Source organism: Scyliorhinus torazame, chromosome 11 (assembly GCF_047496885.1).
Source record: "Scyliorhinus torazame isolate Kashiwa2021f chromosome 11, sScyTor2.1, whole genome shotgun sequence".
NCBI classification, from domain to species: Eukaryota; Metazoa; Chordata; class Chondrichthyes; order Carcharhiniformes; family Scyliorhinidae; genus Scyliorhinus; species Scyliorhinus torazame.
This window is the reverse complement of record NC_092717.1, coordinates 17,945,079-17,973,040: the sequence shown is the minus strand read 5'-3', so window position 1 is coordinate 17,973,040 and position 27,962 is coordinate 17,945,079. Positions and strand designations below refer to the sequence as shown.

The 27,962-nt window shown below is 47.1% G+C and overlaps 1 protein-coding gene across 1 annotated transcript in view; it reads right to left on the bottom strand.

The window, feature by feature from the left end:
• ofcc1 (orofacial cleft 1 candidate 1) overlaps window positions 1–27,962 on the bottom strand; it is a 210,887-nt gene that overhangs the window by 31,813 nt on the left and 151,112 nt on the right. The window contains exon 11 of the mRNA XM_072468662.1: window positions 24,908–25,120. Within this exon, the coding sequence (XP_072324763.1) occupies window positions 24,908–25,120 (213 nt within the window). The remainder of the gene's footprint in view (window positions 1–24,907; window positions 25,121–27,962) is intronic.

Below are 27,962 nucleotides of genomic sequence, written 5' to 3'. Positions count from 1 at the left end.
ACAGCTGGGCAGTCAGCCAAAGCGAAGTATAATTGAAAGTCTTGCTGCACTCACACTTTCTACAGGCTTCAGGCAATCAAAGTTATCTTGTGCGCTTTGGGACGCAAGTATCATGGTATTCAGTGGGAACAAAAATAAGGGTACTGATCATGCTGATCAATCCATCTTTTTCATAAGTGCAGCACTAACGATTGTTGCACCCACTGATCATGTGGTGCTGTCATGATGCTCACAAGCACTGATAGCTGCTCTTCCTGCATCGCAACTTTTTTGCTGATATCCATTCTAATAAAGGAAGCTTTATCCTGCTACATGTAGCAAACTGAGACAGCTTGCCCTGCAACTCTGACAAGTGGGTGTGACAGGGTCTTCCGAACTTTCAGGGTCCTAATGGTCTCTCTCGCACGGGTTTGTTTTCGCGCCCTTTCACAACGAAATACTACATTTGAAGAAACTTTAAAACAGACGTAGCTTAATGAGTGGAAATATGAGTGCCAATTTCAATAGAGAGCAATAGGAACTCAGGAACGTAGGAACTGGAGGAGAGCATTTAACCTTAATCCTTCGAGTCTGTTCTGCCATTCAATAAGATAGAATCCATAGAATCCTCACAGTACAGAAGGAGGCCATTCGGCCCATTGAGTCTGCATCGGCCCTCCGAAAGAGCACCCTACCTCAGCACACTCCCCCGCCCTATCCCTGTAACCCCACCTGATCCGCACATCTTTCGACACTAAGGGGCAACTTACCGCGGCCAATTCATCTAACCTGCACATCTTTGGACTGTGGGAGGAAACCGTAGCACCCGGAGGAAACCCACATAGACACACGGAAAACGTGCAATCTCCGCACAGACAGTCAACCAAGGCTGGAATCGAATGCGGATCCCTGGCGCTGTGAGGCAGCAGTGCTAACCACTGTGCCACCGTACCACGGATGTGCAACGGAAATCCATTTACTTGCCTTTAACCCATATCCGTTAATACCTTTGGTTGACAAAAATCTATCAACTGACCTAGCATCAGTTTTCATTTGTGGAAGAGAGTTGCAAATTCCTACCACCCTTAGCACCTAGAAGTGTTTTCTGACAGGTCTGCCGTAAATGTTTAGACTACATCCCTTCATCTGAGAACGTCCAACTAGTAGGGGTAGTTTCTCTCCATCTACCCTATATGTTCCTCTACATATCATGAAATTTTCATTTAAATCACCCCCTTAAATTCAGGGACCCCTGCTTGTGTAAATTCTCCTCTTAGTTTAACACTTGGAGTCTAGGTGGAGGAGCGGCACTGGGTGGTCTCCCTGCCTCTGAGCCGGAAGCTGTACGTTCAAGTCCCATCCCAGGAATCGATGGACAATGAAAATCCAGAATTGTGACCGAACAGGTTGAATATCGATTCCTGAACCCTTCCCACACATGCCAGTGGTAGGCAGCAAGATCGGGAGAGATTCCTGGTCAGCCTTGTGACGGAAAGAACTTTGGTGCCTCTATCTAAGCTCCAGGTTACAACATGCGTGTAAAAGTGATTATTGCCACACAACTCAGACCCCTTGGTCGGCTGGGCAGTCAGTCTGGATCAGATTAGCTCCAACAGTATGGGGTTCGATCCCCATTGGATTTGTTTCCTTTACCTACCTGTGATGGAAGTCAGGGCAATGTGGGTTAGGGGCTGGTTTAGCACAGTGGGCTAAACAGCTGGCTTGTAATGCAGAACAAGGCCAGCAGCGCGGTTTCAATTCCCATACCAGCCTCCCCGAACAGGCGCCGGAATGTGGTGACTAGGGGCTTTGCACAGTAACTTCATTGAAGCCTACTTGTGACAATAAGCGATTATTATCATAGATATCATAGAATTTACAGTGCAGAAGGAGGTCATTCGGCCCATTGAGTCTGCACCGGCTCTTGGAAAGAGCACCCTACCCAAGGTCAACACCTCCATCCTATCCCCATATCCCAGTAACCTCACCCAACACTAAGGGCAATTTTGGACACTAAGGGCAATTTATCATGGCCAATCCACCTAACCTGCACATCTTTAGACTGTGGGAGGAAACCGGAGCACCCGGAGGAAACCCACGGACACACGGGGAGGATGTGCAGACTCCGCACAGACAGTGACCCAAGCCGGAATCGAACCTGGGACCCTGGAGCTGTGAAGCTATTGTGCTATCCACAATGCTACCGTGCTGCCCTGCTACCGTGTTGCCGTGCTTATTATTATTATTAGTTAGACCTGCCACCGGTCAAAGAACTCAAGAGGTAGTGTCAAGAGGTAGTGAACTTAATCTACGCTCCCTCCAAGGTCAATATTTCCTTCCTAAGGTGTGGTGCTCAGAACCACTCAGTCTGCCTCCAATTTCTTAACCAAGGCAACAGTTTGCCATCAATTCCATTAGCTTCAACTTCATCTCACTGTATCTTAGAGGAACTTTATCAAATGCCTTCTGGAGGTACAAATAAGTTACCAATAAAAGTAAAAAGGTATGAGAGGAATATCTGAAAAGAAAAGCACTGCACTGGAAAGGTAGGTGGAATATTTCAATAAAACTCTGCCAAGGGCAATTTATCAAGCCCCTGTACCCAAGTAACTTCCCTTGATTCCATTCCTCATGGACACACAACAGCAAAAAGGACAAACCCTGCCAAAATGTGGATTAATTGTGCTGAACATGCACTTAAATATGTTTCCATTCGGTCTGAGATCTTAATGGGTTTGCAAAGGAAGTGCCAACAAACAAAAGACAAATGATGCAAGCAAAAAAGAACAGCCACTGGACACGAATTGGCAGTGTCCACCTTCCCAGCTCGATGTCCCCTTTGCACTAGCTGTGCCAGTTATTCCCCAACACTGCCGATTTGGTCCGAACGTGTGTACAGAGGAACCCCAGTGAAAGAACAAATAACATTACAGCACAGGAACAGGCCCTTCGGCCCACTTAACCTGCGCCGATCCAGATTCCTTATTTAGACCTACTACTTATTGTCCAAACAATCTGTATCCCTCCCTTTCCCGCACGTTCATGTATCTATCAAGATACATCTTAAACGTTGCTATCATGCCCGCCTCCACCATCTCCATTGGCAACACGTTCCAGGCGCCCACCGCGCTCTGCGTGAAAAACTTTCCCCGCACATCTCCCCTAAACCTTCCCCCTCTCACCTGCTCACTGTTAACATTTGGCTGCAATTAAATAGTGGCAAAGACCTTGTTCAACTCATCTACTCTTGATTCCTAGCTCCTTTTCACAAACCTTCTAATTCACCTTCTGCTCTGTCCGTTCACAGCTTCATGGGCTTGACAATCACCCGAATTTCATAACTGCTCCAGCCACTAGTGAACACAGTAACGCAGAAATGAGACCGTTACCCTGCTCCCGAAGTTGCCTCCTTTGTCCTTGCTTTTCACATTTGAAATCAAGAGGGAGAGAAGGAAAACAACTGGAGATGGCACAACCATGTCTGCCGACGCAGGAATTTTATTTCCTCTTACTCTCCCAAGCACATCTGGTTTTATGGCACTCGGTGATCAAAGTGGTGTAACACAGCACCGTTTTACTCAAGACCCATACCCACCCCTCCAAAAGGCCCTGAAAGGTTGCACGGTCTGCCTGTCAAAAGGAAAGTATGTGCTCCTTCCCTCTAAACGCCCCGAGAAATTGCTGTTTTCGTTACTTCCTCTCCGTTACCACCTGTGCCATTTGGAGAGCTGTAGAGGCATTGCTGGAACGTGACAATATACCTGAGAATTGTTCTTATTATTCGAGCCACTTGTTAATTTTGGTTTTTGAATTTGGAATGTACATTCTTGCAGTTAATGTAGCGGGTAGCTGGACTGCGAAATTGGGATATAATTTCTGCTTTGACCGCAATCCATGATCGAGGTGTAAACTGCACTAAACGTTGCGCTATATATTGCATTCAATCTTTTGCTGAAGTTCATGTTCATACACACTTCAGCAAAAGTAAAAAATCTTGAGTGAGCCAGTGCAATTGGGCAGCCGTTTAGAAGGTTTTCTTTCGGGTTAAAAAAATAATTTCTTGATACGTCAAGTTATAGACCGTGGGCAGCACGGTAGCATTGTGGTTAGCACAGTTGCTTCACAGCTCCAGGGTCCCGGGTTCGATTCCGGCTTGGGTCACTGTCTGTGCGGAGTCTGCACATCCTCCCCGTGTCTGCGTGGGTTTCCTCCGGGTGCTCCGGTTTCCTCCCACAGTCCAAAGATGTGCGGGTTAGGTGGACTGGCCGTGCTAAATTGCCCTTAGTGTCCAAAAAGGTTGGGTGGGGTGACTGTGTTATGGGGGTAGAGTGATGGTGTGGGCTTGGGTAGGGTGCTCTTTCCAAGGGCCGGTACAGACTCGATGGGTCAAATAGCCTCCTTCTGCACTGTAAATTCTATGATTTCAACCTGGTGCAGTTTGATTAATATAAATAAAAATGGGTTTATCGCCAATTTTTAATAATGTTTAATCTGCCATCTGTGAGTAACCTGAATTTAAGTAATCGTAGAATCTTAAAAAAATACACACAGCCATTTCCTGTTTTCATTGGTGAACAGCAGTCAGATATATTTTTTTTAATTTAGAGTACCCAATTCTTTTTACCAAATAAGGGGCAATTTAGCGTGGCCAATCCGTCTACCAGGCACATCTTTGGGCTGTGGGGGTGAAACCCACGCAGGCACGGGGAGAATGTGCAAACTCCACACGGACAGTGACCCAGGGCCGGGATCGAACCTGGGACCTCGGCGCCGTGAGGCAGCCATGCTAACCACTGTGCTGCCCCAATCAAGTATTAGTAAATTGAAAATGTTTGACTATTCAAAGACACTTAAAGTGCACTTGGCTTTAAAGTAAGACTTGCATTTATGCAGCACCTTTTCTGACCAGTGGAAATCCAAAACACTTTGCACTGAACCCATTGGAGAGGGTGCAGAAGAGGTTTACAAGAAATGGTTTCAGGAAACTTCAGTTATGAGGATAGGTTTGAGAGGTTGGGACTGTACTCCAGGGAGAGAAGGCTCAGAGGAGATTTGGTAGAGATGCTCAAAATCGTGAGGGGGCCGGACAGAGTAGAGAGGGATAAACTGTTCCCCATCGTAAAAGGATCAAGAACGGGAGGACAACAAATTTAAAGTGATTCCTGGCCCTGATGGCCTGACAGCTATCATTATGAAGTGCTTCGGGAGCTTGGTCATGAGACACATCAACTCCAATCTTCCAGATTGCCTTGATCCACTGCAGTTCGCCTACAGCCGCAACTGGTCCACAGCAGATGCTATCTCCCTGGCCCGACACTCATTCCTGGAGAATCTCGACAACAAGGACACCCATGTCAGACCCCGACTCATTGACTGTAGCACAGCCTTCAACACCCAGCCAAGCTCATATCAAACTCCAAAACCTAGGCCTCGGTTCCTCCCTCTGCAACTGGATCCTCGACTTCTGACCCATAGACCACAATCTGTAAGGATAAACAACACCTCCAGAAAGCTAGCAATTTCGGTCTTGAACATACTCAATGATTGAGCTTCCGCTCCGCTCTGCGGTAGAGAATTCCTAAGATTCACCACTCTCTGTGTGAATAAATTCCTCCTCATCCCAGTCATAAATGGTCTGCCCCTTATTCTGAGGTTATGTCGCCTGGTTCTAGACTCAGCAGCCAGGGAAACATCTTGGGTGAGATTCTCTGGCCTCTCCCACGCCATGTTTCTCGTCCCGCCGCTGTCAATGGGATTTCCCATTGAATCCACTCCACGCTGTCGGGAAACCGATGACAGGGATGTGCCATCGTTGGGACAGGAAGATCCTGCCAACATGAACAACTGGAAGATCTCCCCCCCTCCCCCCAATCTTATTCCGCCATGTCATTCCCTGTCAGGCAAGCGCTGGTCAATATGGACGCAAACAATTGTAGCATGGGCGAAACAAAATGGCGCAATGTTACATTGTAGGGGGACTTGCGCACAGCCAATTTCTTTAACTGAAAAATGTGCCATAGGTGTCGGCCTATGTGTAAGTTGATCTTGGAAGCATCGAAAATGTAAGTTGATCTTGGAAGCATCGAAAAATGTGCTCCCCTTGGATCACACAGAAATCATAGCTTCTCACAGATCAAGCTTTGGTGTAGCCATTCCCCAAGTTTTGGGCGTTATTGACTGCCTCCACATGGCTAGGAGGTCTCCTGCAGTTGAGCTCAGTTTTCCATTCCAGGGGTTGGTTTAGCACAGGGCTAAATAGCTGGCTTTGTAAGCAGACCAAGGCTGGCCAGCAGCACGGTTCAGTTCCCGTAACAACCTCCCCGAACAGGCGCCGGAATGTGGCGACTAGGGTACCACAGTAACTTCATTTGACGCCTACTTGTGACAATAAACAATTTTCATTTTCATTTCATTTCATTCATGTATCGCTGATGAGCATTCACTAACAGTGCAGTCTGATGTCTGTGGGACTCCAATGTAGTTTTTGAAGGAAAACACCAGATTATTGTGCTGTTAAAAGCCCTGTCCCTCTTAGCAGTTCTTAAAGCAGTCATGCCTACAGTCTGATGAAGGACCATTGGGGTATGATGTGAAGCTGCTGCGGTTTAAATGTTTTTGAGGTTTATTGAGGTGAGGAGGAGCACAAATGCATCTCCCGTGTCTCCCCAAAGATTCTTTGTACCTGCTGCCTGATGTACCATCAACAACTAAACACCACCATCCTACATAAACCGTCCTCTGTTCTAATCTCCCCACAACCCCTGCCTCCAAATACCTCTCTCTTCACCAAACCACAAATACTGGTTAGATTCAGGGGAGCTCTCACCAGATCTCCCAGCACCAAACCCTCACAATCCAGAGACTTGAGCACAAAAGTCCAGGTTGTTACACCGCTGCAGTACTGAGGGAGTGCTGCACAGTTGGAGGTGCCGTGTTTCAGATGGGACATCAAACCCAGGTAAGCGTGGGAGATTCCATCGCAAATCCCGAGCATCCTGGCCAATACTTATCACTCAATTCTCACCATGCGAGACAGATAACCTGTTCTTTTCACAATGTGACTTTGCTGGGTCTAATGCAGCTGCTGTGATTCCTACACTTACAACTGTTAAGTACATTTCCATTATCTGTTGAGTACTTTGGGGACATCCTGAGATGGTGAAAGGCTCAGGGGAAAAAAACAGTCTTTCTCTTGCTTTATGAAGTAATATTCAGCTCTGCCAGGAAGGAGGTTTGCTCGCAAACATTTCCCCACTTTTCCCTCTTGCTGTCATTTTCCCTAAATTCAACATGGCACGGTGACACAGTGTCACAGTGGTTAGCACTGCTGCCTCACAGCGCCAGGGACCCAGGTTCAATCCCAGCCTTGGGTGACTGTCTGTGTGGAGTTTGCACGTTCTCCCCGTGTCTGCGTGGGTTTGCTCCAGATGCTCCAGCTTCCTCCCACAGTCCAAAGATGTGCAGGTTAGGTGGATTTAGCCGTGCTAAATTGTCCCTTAGTGTCCAGCAGGATTAGGTGGAGTTACAGGGATGGGGCGGGCGGGTGGGCCTAATTAGGGTGCTCTTTCAGAGGGTCGGTGCAGACTCAATGGGCCGAATGGCCTCCTTCTGCACTGCAGGAATTCTATGGTTCTAAATATACTCCAAGCTGCAAAGTGTAAGCCGTACAAAGTGGCACATGAGCTGGCATGTCGCTTGTATCAGTGGACAATTGCTATTCCATCTTATTCACTTCAACAGGTTATTCTTTATCTCCGCTTCATCACTTTGTAACTGACAGACAAAACTCAGGGCTCAATGAACCAAAGGAAAATCTGAATGTTGCCTTCCGACGAGCATCTATCAATTCTGATCTGAAAGCCAGTTTCATTCTTTTTTGCTGACTTCATTTCATACATTCTTCAAAAACAATGACATCAAACAGCAATAAGACCATTTTCTAGTATTCCATCGAGTGGGCAGTCAGCGCATTCTGTTTAGACAATCCATTATAAATAGAACAAGTGCCTATTTCCCCCCGAAATTGTGTTAAATATGTAAAATAAAAACAGCCTCTTCTCATGACTGTGAAAATGTTGGATGTTGTTCGGTCATAATAAAACCAAAATGTCAAGATTGCTTCAGAGAATGGATTGAATCTGCTGTTTTATTCCCTGAACTGTCACTCAGCATATTGCATCCTATTTTATATCCAGGGTAGGCATGCATGCATCTTCAAATCTCACGCGCAGTTTTCGTTTCGAGAGTTTGAGCCTGGTTGCCAAGCCTCTCAAGGACTCAAAGCCATAAATAATTAGCATGAATCAATTGTGCAATTATCTGCAACACTGTGGAGAACATCATTCAAAAGGTGCGCACGTGTTAATCCAGACACTAACCATGTTCAGGTAAAAGTCCCGAAAGACGTGCTTGTTAGGTGAATTGGACATTCTGAATTCTCCCTCTGTGTACCCGAACAGGCGCCGAAGTGTGGCGACACGGAGATTTTCACAGTAACTTCATTGCAGTGTTAATGTAAGCCTACATGTGACAATAATAATATAATATGTAATATAAAACTAGGTGATTAAGATTTCCATGGCTGTTTGAGGGCACTTCACATTACGCTCAACACCATTATTAATAATAATAATAATAATCTTTATTGTCAGAAGTAGGCTTAGATTAACACTGCAATGAAGTTACTGTGAAAAGCCCCTAGTCGCCACACTCCGGCGCCTGTTCGGGTACACAGAGGGAGAATTCAGAATGTTCAATTTACCTAACAGCACATGTTTTGGGACTTGTGGGTGGAAACTGGAGGAAACCCACGCAGACACGGGGAGAACGTGCAGACTCCGCACAGACAGTGACCCAAGCAGGAATCGAACCTGGGACCCTGGCGCTGTGAAGCAGCAGTGCTACCATTGTGCTACCTTGCCGCCCATAGATCCCATTGTAACATGCCCAGGAGGAAGATTTCCCCAAATGTGTGAAAACCATGAACGGCATGAAAAAGGATGGGTCTATAATTTAGTTACTGGTCTAAGTAGGAAAGTGGCAGGGGAAATCGAACCTCACCCCACAACCCCCACAAGACCTAGGGGAAGGACCAAACAGCGCTTCCCCGCTGAAGGATGGGGGCCCATCAGCGCAATAAATGGACTCTAGCATTAAAGCCGGCCCAGGTGCAAGCCGAGCATTAGTAATCCCGGCTGGGACCTGGAGTGTCTAGTTTACCTTGCAATAAAACTACTTCCTTTACGCCTCTCGGTTAGACTCCTCTGTGGCCAGTAAACCCACCCACAAGATTGCGAATTCCCCTTTTAACTAGTTAGTCTTAAACCAAGCTTAAGTGGCTTGATGGCACACACCCTAATGAGAACTAAGGCTATAATATACAAGTCAACAAGTCTAAATGTGGTACTTACGTTTTCATTTCCTGAACCAGGATTTTCATTTAATTTCAGGAAATGAAACGTTTTAAATGGGACTAAGCATCAAAATGGTGCAACGGCGTTTCAGTGTTTTATTCAGGTATTGCTGAACATCCCGTTTGGACTCTGACACATGTGCAATTTTAGACAGCAATAGGCGTGTCGCCGTTAGCTGGGAGCAATGTCGAGCGGACTGCTTCAGGTAATCATGTTTTCCAAGCTGGGGGGTAGTATTTGCAGATGCGTGCCTCGATAGACATCACCGATCAGCCTAGCAGCAAATGATGGTGAGCCTTATATGGTCCTGCTTTGACATCCAGTGTGGCTCTATTGGTTAGAAAGGGGTTGTTAGCCACATCACAGCATGCGACCTGTCAGTGCTAATCAAAGAGATTATTAGCAACTTAATGCAAACCAAAAAAAAAGTTACCTTTTTTGTACTGGAAGGTAAGCACTAAACTGGATGATTTAATGATAGCATATTATAATCTCAATGATATTTCAAGATTCACTTGTTTCCTGCATACTGTGTTTACAAACATTAATTATTTTTAATAACTGTCATTTTTAATAGAAGTCCAAGCATTTAAACTGTATTCACTGTAGTCCCTGTTCTTGCTCATCATGGTATTTGCTATTAGAAAGAATTCTCCTTGGGTTAATTTGAACAAATTGGTTTAATCCTTCACAAATTTTCCATTTTTTCCATATTTTTAAGCAAATTTAGGGTTTATTGTAATTTTAAATTATTTAATCACCGTGCAGTTTAATGTGCAGTTCATTGCAATGCCACAATTGCTCTGTTCAATTCACCATAGATAATTCCAGTTCAGTTCAGTAGTTAATATCTTCCTTTCTTTACAAGTAACTTGCTGCCTTCCGGTTACATTTAATCTATATTCAGATCCACATAAGTACATTATCTGATTCAAGTACAGAATTCCAATGTACCAAACTGCTTCTCATTAAAATCTACTGTCTTGGATTCCGGATCCAAATGCAATGGAAGGACTTGTGGCGCACTGGTAAGGTCTCTACCTCTGGGACAGTATCTCCAGATCCAAGTCCCACTTCAGGGCTTGATGACCATGGAAGGTGCATTCATGACATGGCCAAATAGGTTGATTACCAGCCTGTAAATCCTGGTGGCAGGCGGTAACGAGCGGGACAGTTTCCTGGTCAGTCATACTGCAGGTGGCAACGGCAAACCACGGCAGTACTTTACCGAGGATAATCATGGACCAATCTAATGGATATCCATGGTTGCCAATTTCCCCTTTGGGCATAGTGCCTGAAGGAGGATCCAAGTGTAATGCGAATGACCTTGTTCCAAATATCTGGCCCAATACAAACTCACAGACACTGGTCAAACTGTAGCATCCCAAAGCCGATACATTCTGAAAGAAAGTCCATTTTTGATGTCTCATCTCACTTGACCACGCCAAGTGGCACCTGTTCACTGACACAAGGTTAGCATAAAATCGCCTGCTTGGCCTCCCCCCCACCCCATTGGAAACTTGAACACATTTAATTGTCTCCTGCCCGCTTGCTAACTCATGCCATGTCTCATTCACTCATCATCTTCATGTTCTCTGATCTACATTGGCTCTTGGCCCAGTCAAACATCGATTTAAGAATTAGCAGCCTTGTTGTCAAATTCATCCATGGTTTCACCATTCGCTATCTCTGTACTCTCGTCCAGCCCTATAATCCTTTCTTATCTCGACATTTCTCCAATTCCAGCCATTTGCGATCCCTGATTTACTTCTCTACAGCACTTCCACCTCGTGCACCCCTGAGAAAAAGGTTCTCCCTCATGTCTCTCTAACTTTCATACTCCCCGCTGCGTAGCTTTTATCCTCCACTACCCACAAGACATCTGCAGATGTCATTAATTTGCTCAACCACTTAAATGACCTCAACTATCGGTGCCCCCCTAACTTCAACAAGATCTTTACTTCACCACATCCTAGTCATTCCCCTCAGTATGGTCCCACTCGTGCCAAACCACTGACTGCTTCAGGATAACCCTGCAGTACAAAAATGCCCCCAGTTCCTTTTTACAACAACCAACCAACTCTCCTGCTTGCTCCACTTTCCAACACCAAGTGCAAGGAGCTCATAGGCTGCCTCTGCTGTTTGCTCCCATTCCCTTTGCACAAAAGCTAACTTCCTCCCGAGGTATAGACTTGACCTTGCTGTAAACCTGCAACTTTCTCTCCTACCGCCCCTTATGCCATCACTGAGCTCGTCTTGAGGACCACCTCCTTCTTCCTTGAACTCATTTTCCCTAAATTGATCTACACCCAATCCCTTTTCTGGACCCTCCCTCCCCCCCCCCCCCCCCCCCCGCTAGCCAATATATCATGAACGATTCCTTGTCCTTCCTTTGAAAATTACCATCATCACCCTAACCCTCACGAAGGGTCTTCCGATTCCTCTGTCCTTGCAAGTACCGCCCCACTTCTACCTTGCCTTTCCCTTTCAAAGTGCTCTCCAAACCCGGCCCATCCTTCCTGCAAATCCAGAGTTGAGTCTCTCCAACCGGGATTCTTCTCCTGCCACATTTTACCATTGTGAGAGTGCAAGGAACTGACCAGTTTCCATGCAAGGCGCGGGTCGGCGCCCTCGCACAGGCCAGCAGAAGCCAATGGCAAATTTGGACTATTCTACAGCAGCTGCCCTCAACCCTTTGAAAGGCCCATTGGCTAGGTCACTCAATACTTGGCACAAATGGCGGGAGTGTGTCCATTCTTCCCGTCTGTACCTTGAAAGCACCAGCGGGGTTCTCCAGCTGGTGTTGGGACCCCCAGTGGCATATTTGAGCAGCCTTGCTCTTCAAACAGGCTCCTTGGCCATTCACGGGAAATTGACAAGAATTGCAGCAGGTGGGCCTTGGGAGCTCCCCACCGCCAAGTTTCAACGGTCAACTGCTTGTTTCTCAGACTAGAAATGGACAGCCTGCAGTTTAAAATCACCCTCACTAGTTTGGAACAGGAAGTATTCTGTCCATATGTGTTAGGTGAATACTTATTTTTGAGTTCTGATTGTCACAGCCGATTGGCCCACGGGGGAATTGGCAGGGAGGAGCTGCAACATCTGACCATGTCAAGGAAGTGATTTAACATCAGCGGAAAGTCATTTATCTCGGCTAAGGCTTGGGTGAGCTTGTCATTTCAAATGCCCATGTTAATTTGACTTCCTCCTCCTGTCAGCTTCACTGAGTTCCTCCGACCTGGATCCTTGATGCTGTCATCAGAATTCGTACGTACATATTTTTAGAAAACAGACCGAAGGATAGAATATTAAAAGGAATCAGAATTCTTCCCTGTGACCATACTTGTTTACAGGAGCACCAATTTAAACAGATGGTTCAATTGACAAATGGATTGCTGGATTCCAGAATAGACAACGGCATTGTAAATGTATTCACAAATATTTCCTGTATGGTATTTCTTACAAAAACAGGGGCACTTCCTAAAAAAGAAAACATGTTGGTGATTTTACCAGAGATACTGAACACCAACCTTCATCACCACATTTACAATGTTGATATACATTTTGGGCCAATATATTTTTATCCTAATGTTTCCAAAAGCTTCACTTTCACTAAGAAATGGAATACAATCCAACCGATCGCCAATACTGTATTTCCTGGAAAGGGTTAATATGTCAACAGCCTAAACAAGAGAGGGCAATTCAATTGCCTTTGTCAAGCTCTAACAGTGACACATTCTTTTCACATTTATTCTTTCGTGGAATGAGGGCATCCCTGACTAGGCCAACATTTGTTGCCAATCCCTAATTTCCCTTCAGAAGGTGTTGGTGAGCTGGCTTCTTGAACCTCCGCAGTGCAAGTGGTAAGGTATATCCACACTGCTGTTAGGAAAGGAGTTCCAGGATTTTAACCCAGCGACAGTGAAGGAACGCCGATATATTTCCAATTCTGGATTGTGAGTGACTTGGAAGGGAACTTGCAGCAGGTGGTATTCCCATCCATCTGCTGCCCTTGACCTTCCAGCTGGTAGGGGTCGGAGGTTTGGAAAGTGTGGTCGAAGGAAGCTTGGTGAGCTGCTGCAGTGCATGATGGCACAGTGATTAAAACTGTCGCCTTACAGCGCTAGGGACCTGTGTACAATTCCGCGTGGAGTTCCCGTGCCTGCGTGGGTTTCCTCCGGGTGCTCCGGTTTCCTCCCACAGTCCAAAGATGTGCGGGTGAGGTGGATTGGCCAGGCTAAGTTGCTACTTTGTGTCCAACGATGTGCGGCTGGATTCTCCGCTGTCGGGATTCTCTGTTGCGCCGCAGCGTACCCACGCCCGGGAATTTCCCGACAAAGTGGGACCACAATGGGAAAACCCATTGGTCGGCTGGCAGGACAGAGAATCTCGCTGCAGGCGGAGGGGCGGCGCACCAGTAATGCCGCCCGGGCAGTTTAGGTGGATTGGCCATGAACAATGCGTGGGGTTGTGGGGATGGGGGTGGGGCGAGTGGAGTGGGCCTAGGTAGAGTGTTGTTTCGGAGGGTGGAGGCAGACTTAATGGGCTGAATGGGGGAGGGAGTGCTGTTTAGCACAGGGCTAAATCGCTGGCTTTGAAAGCAGACCAAGGCAGGCCAGCAGCACGGTTCAATTCCCGTAACAGCCTCCCTGAACAGGTGCCGGAATGTGGCGACTAGGGGCTTTTCACAGTAACTTCATTGGAGCCTACTTGTGACAATAAGTGATTTTCATTTTCATGTTAAAAGTGGTGGATAGCGTACCAATCAAGTGGACTGCTTTGTGCTGGATAGTGTCAAGTTTCTTAAGTGTTGTCTGAGCTGCACTCATTCAAGCAAGTAGAGAGTATTAAATAATAATAATCCTTATTGTCACAAGTAGGCTTCCATTAACACTGCAATGAAGTTACAGTGAAAAGCCACTAGTCACCACATTTTGGTGCCTGTTTGGGTACACTGAGGGAGAAATCCGAATTTCCCAAATTACCTAGCAGCAAGTCTTTCGCAACATGTGGGAGGAAATGGGAGCACCCAGAGGAAACCCACACAGACACAGGGAAAATGTGCAGACTCCGCACAGATAGTGACCCAAGCCGGGAATCAGACTTGGGACACTGGCGCTGTGAAGCAACAGTGCCAACTACTGTGCTACCGTGCCGCCCACCGCCCAGTATTCCATCACACACCTGACTTGAGTCTTGCGGATGGGTGGACAACCTTTGGGTAGGTGAGTTAATCCCAGCACCTGAACTGCTCTTGTAGCCACGGAATTTATAAGGCTGCTCCAGTCTAGTCTCTGGTCAATAGTAACCCTCAGGATATTGATACTGGGGGATTCTGCAAGGGTCACGCCATTGAATGTCAAGAGGCAATGGTTAGATTCTCTCTTGTTGGAGATGGTTATTACCTGGCACTTGCGTGATGTGAATGTAACTTGCCACTTGTCAGCCCAAGCCTGGATATTGTCCAGGTTTTGCTTCATGGACTACTTATCAACCATTCATTATTAACCACCCTCATCGCTAGAGCAGGATATATTTTTGATGCTAATTAAAGTCTTGATTCACATTAATCCCTCACTGTTGCACAACAAAAGTGCTGAAGCAACACATCACAGGGCTAAATAAAAAATAAAAATACTACATAACTTGCTGACGCTAAAACATAAAGGGCTCGCTGGCACAATATTTATATGAATATTTATTTGCTGCTCTACAAAAGGTGCAAGTAACCTTGCGCTGTCTCCCCACTGGATCGTATTTCTAGTTATTTACTCTTTTTGTTCTACCTCCCAAAGTACTCCTGCAGCATTTACTCTGTTTTCCAATGCCCATCTCTAAAAAATGTGTTCCTTTTTTCTGAGTTATTTATGGGATTATTAAAGATCGGAGGCAGGATTCTCCGGAATCGGCGGGATGGCCTGACGCTGGAGTAAAAAACGGCACAAACCACTCCTGCATCGGGCCACCGGAAGTAGCAGAATATTCCGCGTTTCCTGGGGCTCGGTGGACGGCGGAGGGGTTGGCGCCACACCAGCCGGCGCCGACGAGACTGCGCGAGTCTGCGCATGTGCCAAAGGGCCGGCATGATCCCGCGAATGCGCGGAACCGCAGGCATATTCTGGCGCATGCGCAGGGGGGAGTCTTCGCCGCACCATCCATGGCGGAGCCCTACACGGGCCGGCGCGGAAGGAGTGCCCCCACGGCACAGGCCCGCCCGCAGATCAGTGGGCTCCGTTCGCGGGCCATGCCACTGTGGGGGCCCCCCCAGGGGTTGGATCCCCCCGCGGCCCCCCCAAAGACCGCCCCAGCTGGCCCTGTGAGCCCATGTCTAATCCACACCGGCGGGACTGGTCAAAAATCGACAGCCGCTCATCCCATCAGAACCCAGAGAATTGCCGGGGGGGCCGCTGCCAACGGCCCCCGGCCGGCGTGGCGTGAACCCCGCCCCCGCCCGAAAACCGCGCCGGAGAATACGGCAGCCGGCGTCGCGGGGCGGGATTCGCGCCGCCACCCCCCCCCTCCGGGGATTCTCCGACCTGACGGGGGGGTCGGAGAATCCCGCCCCGGGTTTTCTTCGCCCTTGCGTCTCATGGTGGATTTGTGGCACTTGCTCAACGTCCCCGACCTCACCCAGCTCAGGATGGTTGGTCCATTCGGAAGTCTCTGATGATCAGCGGCTGACCCGAGCAGCTGGCTCAGTGGCCAGATGACCCTGGTCAGGCTCAATGTCAATGCGATTCCTGGAGCTTCCTGTGACCCCGTCACAAAGGTCACTCTGCCTCACCAACGCAAGAATAAACCCATCCCGATCAACAAGTCCCAAAAACGTTTCACTGCATGGCTTAAACTCGGGGAAAAGCTGTCACTGCTCATAGCAACAACACTGCTACTTGTGGTATTTCTGCTGGGACCACACTATTGTCATGGTATTCATTCAAAACTGAATCTTTACGTCTGTCTGCCTTTCTCTTACTCACACCTGACAGAGTAAATGCTGAGAGGCTGTTTCCTCTGGATAGCGAGTGTATAACGAGGGAGCAATTTTTTCGCTTGAAGAACTGATAGCATTGAAATGTGTGATGCACGATCAATGACCACTAAAGCAAGGTTGTAGTCCAACTGAAGGCTTTAATAAGCTAGATGTTTCCCCCAGACGCTCAGGTACAGAATGAAGGCTGCTGGGGTGGCCCGGGCTCTTATACCCCGCCTAGCAGGGCGGAGCTACCATACATCTTGACCAATAGAAAGCATACAGTTTCCACCAATGGTGCTCCAGCATATCAGGTACCGTAATACCTCTACTACCACAATGTAATACGCTAAAGTGTGTGACCTTAAAGGTATGAGATGGTTCATATGCAGGATTGCCAATCCCTCCAGATTACCCTAGTGTCTGCAGAGATTAATGGTGATTTCTAACGTGCTGCGGCAAGAAACATGAGAGAAAAGTTAAAGGGTACAATGGGAAAATAAGAGACTGACGGACAAGAGTCAACCAATTGGATAAAATGAAAGTTGGTTTGCGATTCAACTGGTACAGGAAGTCAGTGTAATGTGACAATGGACATGTGACCAATGGCAGATGAGCATGGCAGGTCCTGCTGGAGGCAGGAAGTTATTATTATGCACCCTCCCAAAATACATCCAACTAGAATTCCCAATCCTACTGACCCATAGGGGCTGGTTTAGCACAGGGCTAAATCGCTGGCTTTGAAAGCAGACCAGCAGCACGGTTCAATTCCCATACCTGCCTCCCCGAACAGGCGCCGGAATGTGGTGACTAGGGGCTTTTCACAGTAACTTCATTTGAAGCCTACTTGTGACAATAAGTGATTTTCATTTCATTCTGCACTGTAAATTCTATGATAATCTATGATGATTCATTTTTCACATGTTCAGTGCAACATTTTTAATTTGATAGATGAGGTGTCACGAGAGATCTGAGAAAATGCAAGGCGATACGTTAAAGAATCACAACATTCAGGTCAGATTTGAAAAGCTGATGGTCAAGCAATCTGATGGCTGCTGATTCTGTTGTTCCAGGATATATAGACTGGATGAGTCTGGGTAAATCATTACATTTCTGAGCCAATATGCGTACGTTTTGTATCTATCTAGGCCGAAACCCCCGTCCTATTCCTGAAACCCCACCCTAAGAGGCAATTTAGCACGGCCAATCCACCTAACCTGTACATCTTTGGACTGTTGGAGGAAGCCGGAGGACCCGGAGGAAACCCACGCAGACCCGGGAGAACTTGCAGACTCCACACAGACAGTGAGCTGAGGCTGGAATCAAATCCGGGTTCCCGGCGCTGTGAGGCAGCAGTGCTAACCACTGTGCCACCGTGCCGCGGTCACTGAGGAATCCCTTCCTCCGATGGTGGGAAAATCCAAGAGAAGGGCACATAGGGTGGTATGTTCCGTGCCCCGTGTGAGTTTTGTGGCGGCGGAGGCCATCTGCCATTGGGCGGCGGCGAGATCTTAAGGTCCCGCCGCTGTCAACGGGCTTTCCCGTCATTCGCATCCTCTGTCGCCAAGGAACCCACGGCGAGAGCCCTTCGTCAGCGGGAACGGACGATCCACTGGCAGAAATGGCTGGAAAAATCCCGCCCATAACTATCAATTAAGAGCCAGGCTACTCCACGGCGAAGTTGGCGAACACTTTTGCATACAAAGGGTGGTCAAAGTTTAGAATATTCCTGCACAACAAGTAGCAGGTGCTAACTCAATTTGTAATTTTAAGTATGAGGTCAATATGTTATATATTTAGCTCAGTGCGCTAGACTGGTTTGTAATGCAGAACAAGGCCAGTAGCGCGGGTTCAATTCCTGTGCCGGCTCATTACCTGAACAGGCGCTGGAATGTGGTGACTAGGGTCTTTTCACAGTAACTTTATTGCAGTGTTAATGTGACAATAAAAGATTATTATTATTATATGCTTTGCTGGACAAATGTATTGAGGGATATGAAGCCAAGGCAGTTAGGATACAGATCAACCACAATCTCACTGAATGAGGGTCAAGAAGCTGAATGGGCAAGTTCTGTTCCTCTATTCCTACCCAGCACAATGGATTGCTAGTTTTTGTTCTGGTTTGTGCCAAGTTTGAGATAAAACCATAATAGCTATACCGTATGACACATTAAGAAGCAGAGTTCCTTCAGTATCAGCGTGCCTCCCACATAGTGCTGTACAATCAGGGCACCAAATCAATAGGTGCTAGTTTGCAAAGGCTGGGCATGATGCAATTAAACTTACCTAAAATGCCAGAAGTAATGAATTGGATCTTGCAGCATTGCTGGAACTGTTTCGCACAATGAACACTGGCCCAGGTTTTCGTCATGACAGAGAGCCTCTTCCTACTGAAGGGCACTACTTATGCAGGGATGGGAAAGGATGTGGTACTATGGTTCGTGCATGCACGGTTTACGGCGGCACTCACTTACGGTGGTATTAAATCATTCACTGGCTCAACAGAATTGGGATTTTAGTTGACCAGGAGGGTGTGCAAATTAGACCTGGTGAGAGCTAATCTGATCTTGGTGGATTATTTTGAACAGCCAGGGTACTCCTTTGGATATGGCCCTGGAACACCTATGCAAGAGGTAAAGAATCATTTGGAATTGTTAAAAGTAAATATGAAAGTTCTTAAAATGTGTATAAACTCATTGGAGCTGACAAAGCTGTCAAAGAATCATAGAATTTACAGTGCAGAAGGAGACCATTCGGACCAACGAGTCTGCACTGGCCCTTTGAAAGAGCACCTCATTTAAGCCCACACTTCCAATTTATCCCCGTAACCCAGTAACCCCACCTAATCTTTTTGGACACTAAGGCAATTTAGCATGGCCAATCCACCTAACTCGCACATCTTTGGACTGTGGGAGGAAACCGGAGCACCCGGAGGAAACCCACGCAGACACGGGGAGAACGTGCAGACTCCGGACAGACCGTGACCCAAGCCGGGAATCAAACCTGGGACCCTGGAGCTGTGAAGCAACTGTGCTACCCACTGTGCTGCCGTGCTGCCCAAAGAGGCTGCTTTAGCACAATGGGCTAAACAGCTGGCTTGTAATGCAGAACAATGCCAGCAGCGGGGGTTCAATTCCTGTACCAGCCTCCCCGAAAGGGCGCCGGAATGTGGCGACTAGGGACTTTTCATAGTAACTTCATTGAAGCCTACTTGTGACAATAAGCGATTATTATTATGAACTGTCAAGCTGTCCAATGAACTCTCCAAACACATTAGAACTGTCAAAAGTCATTGGAATTGACAAAGTTGTCAATGGATTTTACTCTGTCTGTCTTTAAATTAAAAACAAATGTCTGGAGTTTAAAATATCAGTGTTTGATATTTAATTCTGCCTGTTGACGTAAGCCTTGGGTTGTCATTCTGGGATTTGTGCTGAATTGACTGATTTTACAGACTAACATTTTCATAAGGGGTGCCTGTTAAGGGAGCAGTTTGATTGACAGCTCCAAGTAGTTACAGTATAAAAATGTTTATTATTTTATAATTTAAAAGGATCGTCGCATTTAAACAGATCCCTCCCCCCCCACCACCACCACCGCCCCCCCAAAAAATGAAATTAGAGGAACATTGGGCCGGACCGGTAAACAAAACTGTTAATAATGTATTTGGGATCCTAGGCTTTATAAATAGAGCCATGGAGTATCACAGGTCGGGAGTTGGGTTAAACCTATCGAAAACACAAGTTTGCTTTAGTGAAGATGCATAAGCAATGTACCAGAATAGTCCCAGAGATGGGGCATTACTGTTTAGATAGACTGGAGAAGCTAAGGTAAATGTTAAATTAGAGAAGGCTAAGACAAGGTTTGGTGAAGCTGTTTAAAATTACGGTGGGTTCATTCGAGTCAATGAAGAGAAATTGCAATGGCTGAAAGATTGAGATTTTTGTTGCCTGGCAAAACTACCAAAGACAACATGAGGAAAATATTTATTTACAAAATGAGTAGATGGAATGCACTGCTTGATAAGGCAGTAGATACAGATTCAAAAGTCCTCTTCAAAGGTGAATTAAACACAAAAAAAGGAGAAAAAAGTTTTTCAAAATAAATTTAGAATACCCAATTCATTTTTACAAATTAAGGGGCAATTTTAGTGTGACCAATCCACCTAACCTGCACATCTTTGGGTTGTGGGGGTGAAACCCATGCAAACATGGGGAGAATGTGTAAACTCCACACGGACAGTGACCCAGAGCTGGGATCGAACCTGGGACCTCGGCGCCTTGAGGCAGCAGGGCTAACCCACTGCGCCACCGTGCTGCCCTCTTTAAAAAAAGGGAGAAAAAAGTTGTAATAATATGGGTGCAGGGTAAAGGAAAGACTTCTATTTATACAGCTCTTTTCATGACCACAAGGTGTGGCAAAGTGCTTTCCAGTCAATCACAATTGCAATGTAGGAGACACAAAGAACAAAGAAAAGTACAGCACAAGAACAGGCCCTTCAGCCCTCCAAGCCTGTGCTGACCATGCTGCCCGTCTAAACTAAAATCTTCTACACTTCCTGGGTCCGTATCCCTCTATTCCCATCCTATTCATGTATTTTGTCAAGATGCCCCTTAAATGTCACTATCGTCCCTGCTTCCACCACCTCCTCCGGTAGCGAGTTCCAGGCACCCACTACCCTCTGTGTAAAAAACTTGCCTCGTACATCTACTCTAAACCTTGCCCCTCGCACCTTAAATCAAGCCCCCTAGTAATTGACCCCTCTACCCTGGGAAAAAGCCTCTGACTATCCACGCTGTCTATGCCCCTCATAATTTTGTAGACCTCTATCAGGTCGCCCCTCAACCTCCATCGTTCCAGTGAGAACAAACCGAGTTTATTCAACCGCTCCTCATAGCTAATGCCCTCCATACCAGGCAACATCCTGGTAAATCTCTTCTGCACCCTCTCTAAAGCTTCCTTCTGGTAGTGTGGCGACCAGAATTGAACACTATACTCCAAATGTGGCCTAACTAAGGTTCTATACAGCTGCAACATGATTTGCCAATTCTTATACTCAATGCCCCGGCCAATGAAGGCAAGCATGCCTATGCCTTCTTGACTACCTCCTCCACCTGTGTTGCCCCTTTCAGTGACCTGTGGACCTGTACACCTAGATCTCTCTGTCAATACTCTTGAGGGTTCTACCATTCACTGTATATTCCCGACCTGCATTAGGCCTTCCAAAATGCATTACCTCACATTTGTCCGGATTAAACTCCACCTCCCATCTCTCAGCCCAAGTCTCCAAATGATCTAAATCCTGCTGTATCCTCTGAAATTCCTCATCGCTATCCGCAATTCCACCAACCTTTGTTTCATCTGCAAACTTACGAATCAGACCAGTTACATTTTCCTCCAAATCATTTATATATACTACGAACAGCAAAGGTCCCAGCCCTGAACACCACTAGTCACAGCCCTCCAATCAGAAAAGCATGTGTGCACAGCAAGCTTCCAATGTTATAATGACCTGATCATTTACATTCCTCTTGTTGATTGAGGTGTAATTATTGGCTAGGGCACCAAGGATGACCTCTGACCTGAAAGGCAGCACCAGTGACCATCCAGCACTCCCTCAGCACTGCGCTGGAAGGGCTGTTGTGCGGAGGTGGCGCTTAAACTCTCAGTTTTTTGACTCAGAGGTGAGAATGTTCCTCTCTTGAGCCAAAGCTTGGAAATCCTTACTCCCCCCCCCCCCGCAACTATTCACCAAAGGGTTAAAGAAACATGACGTGGAGATGCCGCCGTTGGACTGGGGTGAGGACAGTAAGATGTTTTACAACACCAGGTTAAAGTCCAAGTTTTGGATCCTCGCTGTCTTCAGGGGATGTCCCGGAGGACTGGAGAATAGCCAATGTTGTTCCTCTGTTTAAGAAGGGTAGCAAGGATAATCCCGGGAACTACAGGCCGGTGAGCCTTGCTTCAGTGGTAGGGAAACTACTGGAGAGAATTCTTCGAGACAGGATCTACTCCCATTTGGAAGCAAATGGACGTATTAGTGAGAGGCAGCACGGTTTTGTGAAGGGGAGGTCGTGTCTCACTAACTTGATAGAGTTTTTCGAGGAGGTCACAAAGATGATTGATGCAGGTAGGGCAGTAGATGTTGTCTATATGGACTTCAGTAAGGCCTTTGACAAGGTCCCTCATGGTAGACTAGTACAAAAGGTGAAGTCATACGGGATCAGGGGTGAGCTGGCAAGGTGGATACAGAACTGGCTAGGCCATAGAAGGCAGAGAGTAGCAATGGTGGGATGCTTTTCTAATTGGAGGGCTGTGACCAGTGGTGTTCCACAGGGATTAGTGCTGGGACCTTTGCTCTTTGTAGTATATATAAATGATTTGGAGGAAAATGTAACTGGTCTGATTAGTAAGTTTGCAGACGACACAAAGGTTGGTGGAATTACGGATAGCGATGAGGACTGTCGGAGGATACAGCAGGATTTAGATTGTCTGGAGACTTGGGCGGAGAGATGGCAGATGGAGTTTAATCCAGACAAATGTGAGGTAATGCATTTTGGAAGGTCTAATGCAGGTAGGGAATATACAGTGAATGGTAGAACCCTCAAGAGTATTGAAAGTCAAAGAGATCTAGGAGTACAGGTCCACAGGTCATTGAAAGGGGCAACACAGGTGGAGAAGGTAGTCAAGAAGGCATACGGCATGCTTGCCTTCATTGGCCGGGGCATTGAGTATAAGAATTGGCAAGTCATGTTGCAGCTGTATAGAACCTTAGTTAGGCCACACTTGGAGTATAGTGTTCAATTCTGGTCGCCACACTACCAGAAGGATGTGGAGGCTTTAGAGAGGGTGCAGAAGAGATTTACCAGAATGTTGCCTGGTATGGAGGGCACTAGCTATGAGGAGCGGTTGAATAAACTCGGTTTGTTCTTACTGGAACGAAGGAGGTTGAGGGGAGACCTGATAGAGGTATACAAAATTATGAGGGGCATAGACAGAGTGGATAGTCAGAGGCTTTTCCCCAGGGTAGAGGGGTCAATTAGTAGGGGGCATAGGTTTAAGGTGAGAGGGGCAAGTTTTAGAGTAGATGTACGAGGCAAGTTTTTTATGCAGAGGGTAGTGGGTGCCTGGAACTCGCTACCGGAGGAGGTAGTGGAAGCAGGGACGATAGGGACATTTAAGGGGCATCTTGACAAATATATGAATAGGATGGGAATAGAAGGATACGGACCCAGGAAGTGTAGAAGATTGTAGTTTAGTCGGGCAGCATGGTCGGCACGGGCTTGGAGGGCCGAAGGGCCTGTTCCTGTGCTGTACATTTCTTTGTTCTTTGTCTGTTGTTCTTTTGTTTTGAATCACTAGCTTTCGGAGGGCAGCTCCTTCCTTAGGTGAAGAAGGAGCTGCGCTCCGAAAGCTAGTGACAGCTAGGGCAGCATGGTAGCACAGTGGTTAGCACAGTTGCTTCACAACTCCAGGGTCCCAGGTTCGATTCCCGGCTCGGGTCACTGTCTGTGTGGAGTGTGCACATTCTTCCCGTGTTTGCGTGGGTTTCCTCCGGGTGCTCTGGATTCCTCCCACAGTCCGAAGATATGCAGGTTAGGTGGATTGGCCGCGCTAAATTGCCCTTAGTGTCCAAAAAGGTTCGGTTGGGTTACGGGGATGGAGTGGGCTTAAGTGGGGTGCTGTTTCCAAGGGCTAGTGCAGACTCGATGGGCCAAATGGCCTCCTTCTGCACTGTAAATTCTATAATTCGAAACAAACCTGTTAGACTTGGTGTGGTGAGACTTAAAAAAACAGTATAGCACCAACAGACACTGCGAAAGCTGACTGACTGCGTGTCTTTTGCCTCATTTGCAGCACTGACTGAACTTCAAAATTACTTCAACTTGGTCGGAAGTTCCTTTGGGACGTCCTGCCATGGTCAAGGGCACTAGAAAATACGAGTCCTCGAAATCGTTAAGATACGAACAATATTGTCTATTAACCTACAAGTATATAAAAAAAGAAATCGCCACTTTTCTTAAAATGCCCCTATCTCCAAACCTCGCTTCCGCGACTGGATACATTTAAAAAAGAAATATTTATTTGGCCATCGGATAATGAACTTCATACATTTTCCTGATCGTTAAAATCCAAGTTACAAATTGCCAGCGTTTTACTGCGCCTGGTAAAATATTTTACTGTCGCCTGCTGCTGCTGCGGGGGGAGGGAATGTCACAACGTTCCATCGACACTCAGAAAACTGCAACACAAGGGACACATTACCGCTCAGGAAAGGGAAAATGAAGGTGGATTGTTGCAAATCCGGATTGCTGGAGATATCCTGAGCTCGCAGGAGGCTGAGACTGCCTTTGCCATCCATCCTATTTTCATGCAAATGTTACATTTCCTCCCCCTCCCCCACCCCTTCCCCTCCTGGTGTGTGACGGCAGAGGAGACAATAAACGCACAGACACCTCTGTGGCTTCATTCGCTTAACGCCCGTTTGCAACCACCCCTCCAACAAGGCTGTGAAACGCAGCTTTCCTTTTTTTAAAATAAATACCTCGACAATGGCACCATCAGGCAGCCGAAGGAAATGCCTGTAGAGCTCGGGCAAGCCGCTGGGGTGGATGGTGTAGATGGACACGCGAGTGGTGGTGACATCTCCGCAGCCCGCCTCTGAGCCAGGGGTTTGGTGTCGCTCCCGGGGTGGCCAGCAGTTCCAGGATGGGTACACGGCCAGCTCATCATTCCAGATGTAGTCGTACACTGCCACCTAGTGAGATAACGGAAGACCCCCCCCCACAAAAAAAAAGCAACACCCCCCCATGAATTCGATTAGTCATTGTTCAAAGATGCGCCCTGTCTCAACAGCACATAACAATCATACCTGCATCACATTATTATTCTATATAATAAAGCATTTCAAAGCAATCGACTGCTCAAAGCAATTGGCGTACATTCCCTGGATTTTCCTTTAACAGGGAAGAGGGGAGGGGGGACCGCTGCAGCTTTACAAATCGGGGTGCAAGCATGCCAGCAGCCGAGCGGCACGGTGGCACAGGGCGGCACGGTGGTGACACAGTGGTTAGCACTGCTGCCTCACAGCTCCAGGGTCCCGGGTGACTGTGCGGAGTCTGCACGTTCTCCCCGTGTCTGCGTGGGTTTCCTCCGGGTGCTCCGGTTTCCTCCCACAGTCCAAAGATGTGCAGGTTAGGTGGATTGGCCTTGCTAAATTGCCCCCTAGTGTCCAAAAGATTAGGTGGTAGTTCCTTGGTTACGGGGATAGGGTGAAGGCATGGGCTTAAGTAGGGTGCTCTTTCCAAAGGCCGGTGCAGGCTTGATGGCCCGAACGGCCTCCTTCAGCACTGTAAATTCTGTGATTCTATGAAGTTCATCGCTCCGCAGATCCTGGGGCACCTTTAAACGGACGCAAATGCGCGAGTGTTAAACAGTGCAGCCACGCACAGTTGATGAGCCAGGTGGTCAAAGGCTGTCTGCACATGACTGCGTCAACCACATTGACTGTCTCCCCAACAACTCAGCTGAGGAGACACCACAATGTTTTCTTGCTGAACTGTAACACACCACTGAAAATCATCCTGGAGGAACACAAAAAAAGTATTAAAACCGATGACGACGGGCAAGTGAGGACACGCTGGCATATTGCAAGTTTTGCAGAGTTTGTTGGGTGCAGTCGCTGCTGTTCAGATCCCTCATGGGGTTTATTTTAATGTAACTGCAGTTCTTTAAATGTTTCCAACCATTAACACTGACTGCTCATCACAACTCTCATCTCAAAAAATGATCCCTGTGCAGGCTTGTTGTTGCTTTAAAATGCAGGACAGGTTCTTGACAGTGCTCTGTGTTCACAAGTGCCCCACAAATCCAGCACGATCCTCTCAGCTGCGATTAGCAGGAGTGCGGAGTGAATAAAAGGTTAAAAAAAATCAATTGCATTGATTTCACCTACTACAAAAGCACATAAATAAGTAACACGCAGAAAATGGACTCTCCTTCGACTTGGAGCCGTCGAGTCTTTTCGCGTTCATGCTGGCAAATTACAGATCGTAAACACATGGCAACTTGGAGCCTGAAAGTCGCAGTGGAATTTTTCGAATGTTTTTCAAACTTGCCCGCATCACCGTTACCAGGATTGTCGGACTGTGCAGTTTAAAGGTCACAGCAATGTCAATCTAGAACAGTGTTTATCAAACTTTTTTTCTGGGGACCCATTTTTACCAACCGGCCAACCTTCACGACCCAACCCAGCCGACCATCGGGACCCACGCCGGCCGACCTTCGCGGCCCACGCCGGCCGACCTTTGCGGCCCACGCTGGCCGACCTTCGCGGCCCACGCCAGCCGACCTGCGTGACTCGCTATTTTCTCTTACCTTGTTTGTTGCTGACAAAAATGGAGAAAATGGTTTTGGGTCCCTTTGGCCCCAATGGTGCCTTTGGCCCCCCGAACTTGGAAGAAAAAAGGCTGCGACCATATTTAAAAAATGCAGCCACACTGCTCATGCGTGCCCGATCATCGGTGCGCATACGCATAATTTTGCACGTGTGCACCAATGATTGTGCACGCATGCGCAGTGCGGCCAAGTTTTTTTAATCTGTTACTGGCCATTTTGAAGGCCGCTTGCAGCCGGCATTATTAAAAGCCAGCTGCTACGGCTGTTGCCTGTGGATTTTCGAGATCGGGAGCGCTGCGACAGACGGCTCCGTGACCCTCCCGACACCCGCCCGCGACCCACCCACGGGTCACGCCCCCGAGTTTGACAATGCCTGATCTAGAATAAAGCTGGCATTGCAATAGCTGCATGCAGAACTTAATCAAGCTAAATTTTACTCCAGATCTACAAACTCACATAATTTGCCTTTAAAGCGTGCCAAAGTGAAATTTAGTCAATGACTCACAGTTGGGTGAAATGTCAGAATTCTTTTTTACCATATACATTATTTTTTTTGCTCAGTGTGTTGCTATGGCCTGAAAGGGCGGCGGAAGCAGATTCAACAGTAACTTTCAAAATAGAATTGCCTCTCTATTTAAAAAGTAATAAATTTGCACGGTTATGGGGAACGGCTAAGGGAGTGGACCCAATTGGTCGGGCAGTACAGATTTGATGCACTAATGCTGTGCTACATTATTCTCTAACAAAAGCACAAAATAGTTCAAAAAAATTGTGCAGGGTAGGGATCTGCTATATACATGTGTGTGTGTGTACACCCAGTGCTGTAGCTTTAATGTGTTAGCACAGCAAGTTGGGACAGGCAAAAGATTAATACTAAGCCAAACAGCTTAACTTATTCAGCCCCTCCTTGGATCACTTGACTGCGGAGTGTTAAAAACTCAAAGTGAAAGCTCCCAACACTTTTGATCACTAAAAACAAATTTTTCAGAACTTCTCCTTTCTACATTTCTTATTTTGTTTCACACGCGTATTTTAGGTGACCTTATCCAGTCCAAAGATGTGCAGGTTAGGTGGATTGGCCATGCTAAATTGCCCTTAGTGTCCAAAAAGGTTGGGTGGGGTTGATGGGTTATGGGGATAGGGTGGGGGGGTGGACTTAGGTCGGGTGCTCTTCCAGGGCCCGGTGCAGACTCAATGGGCCG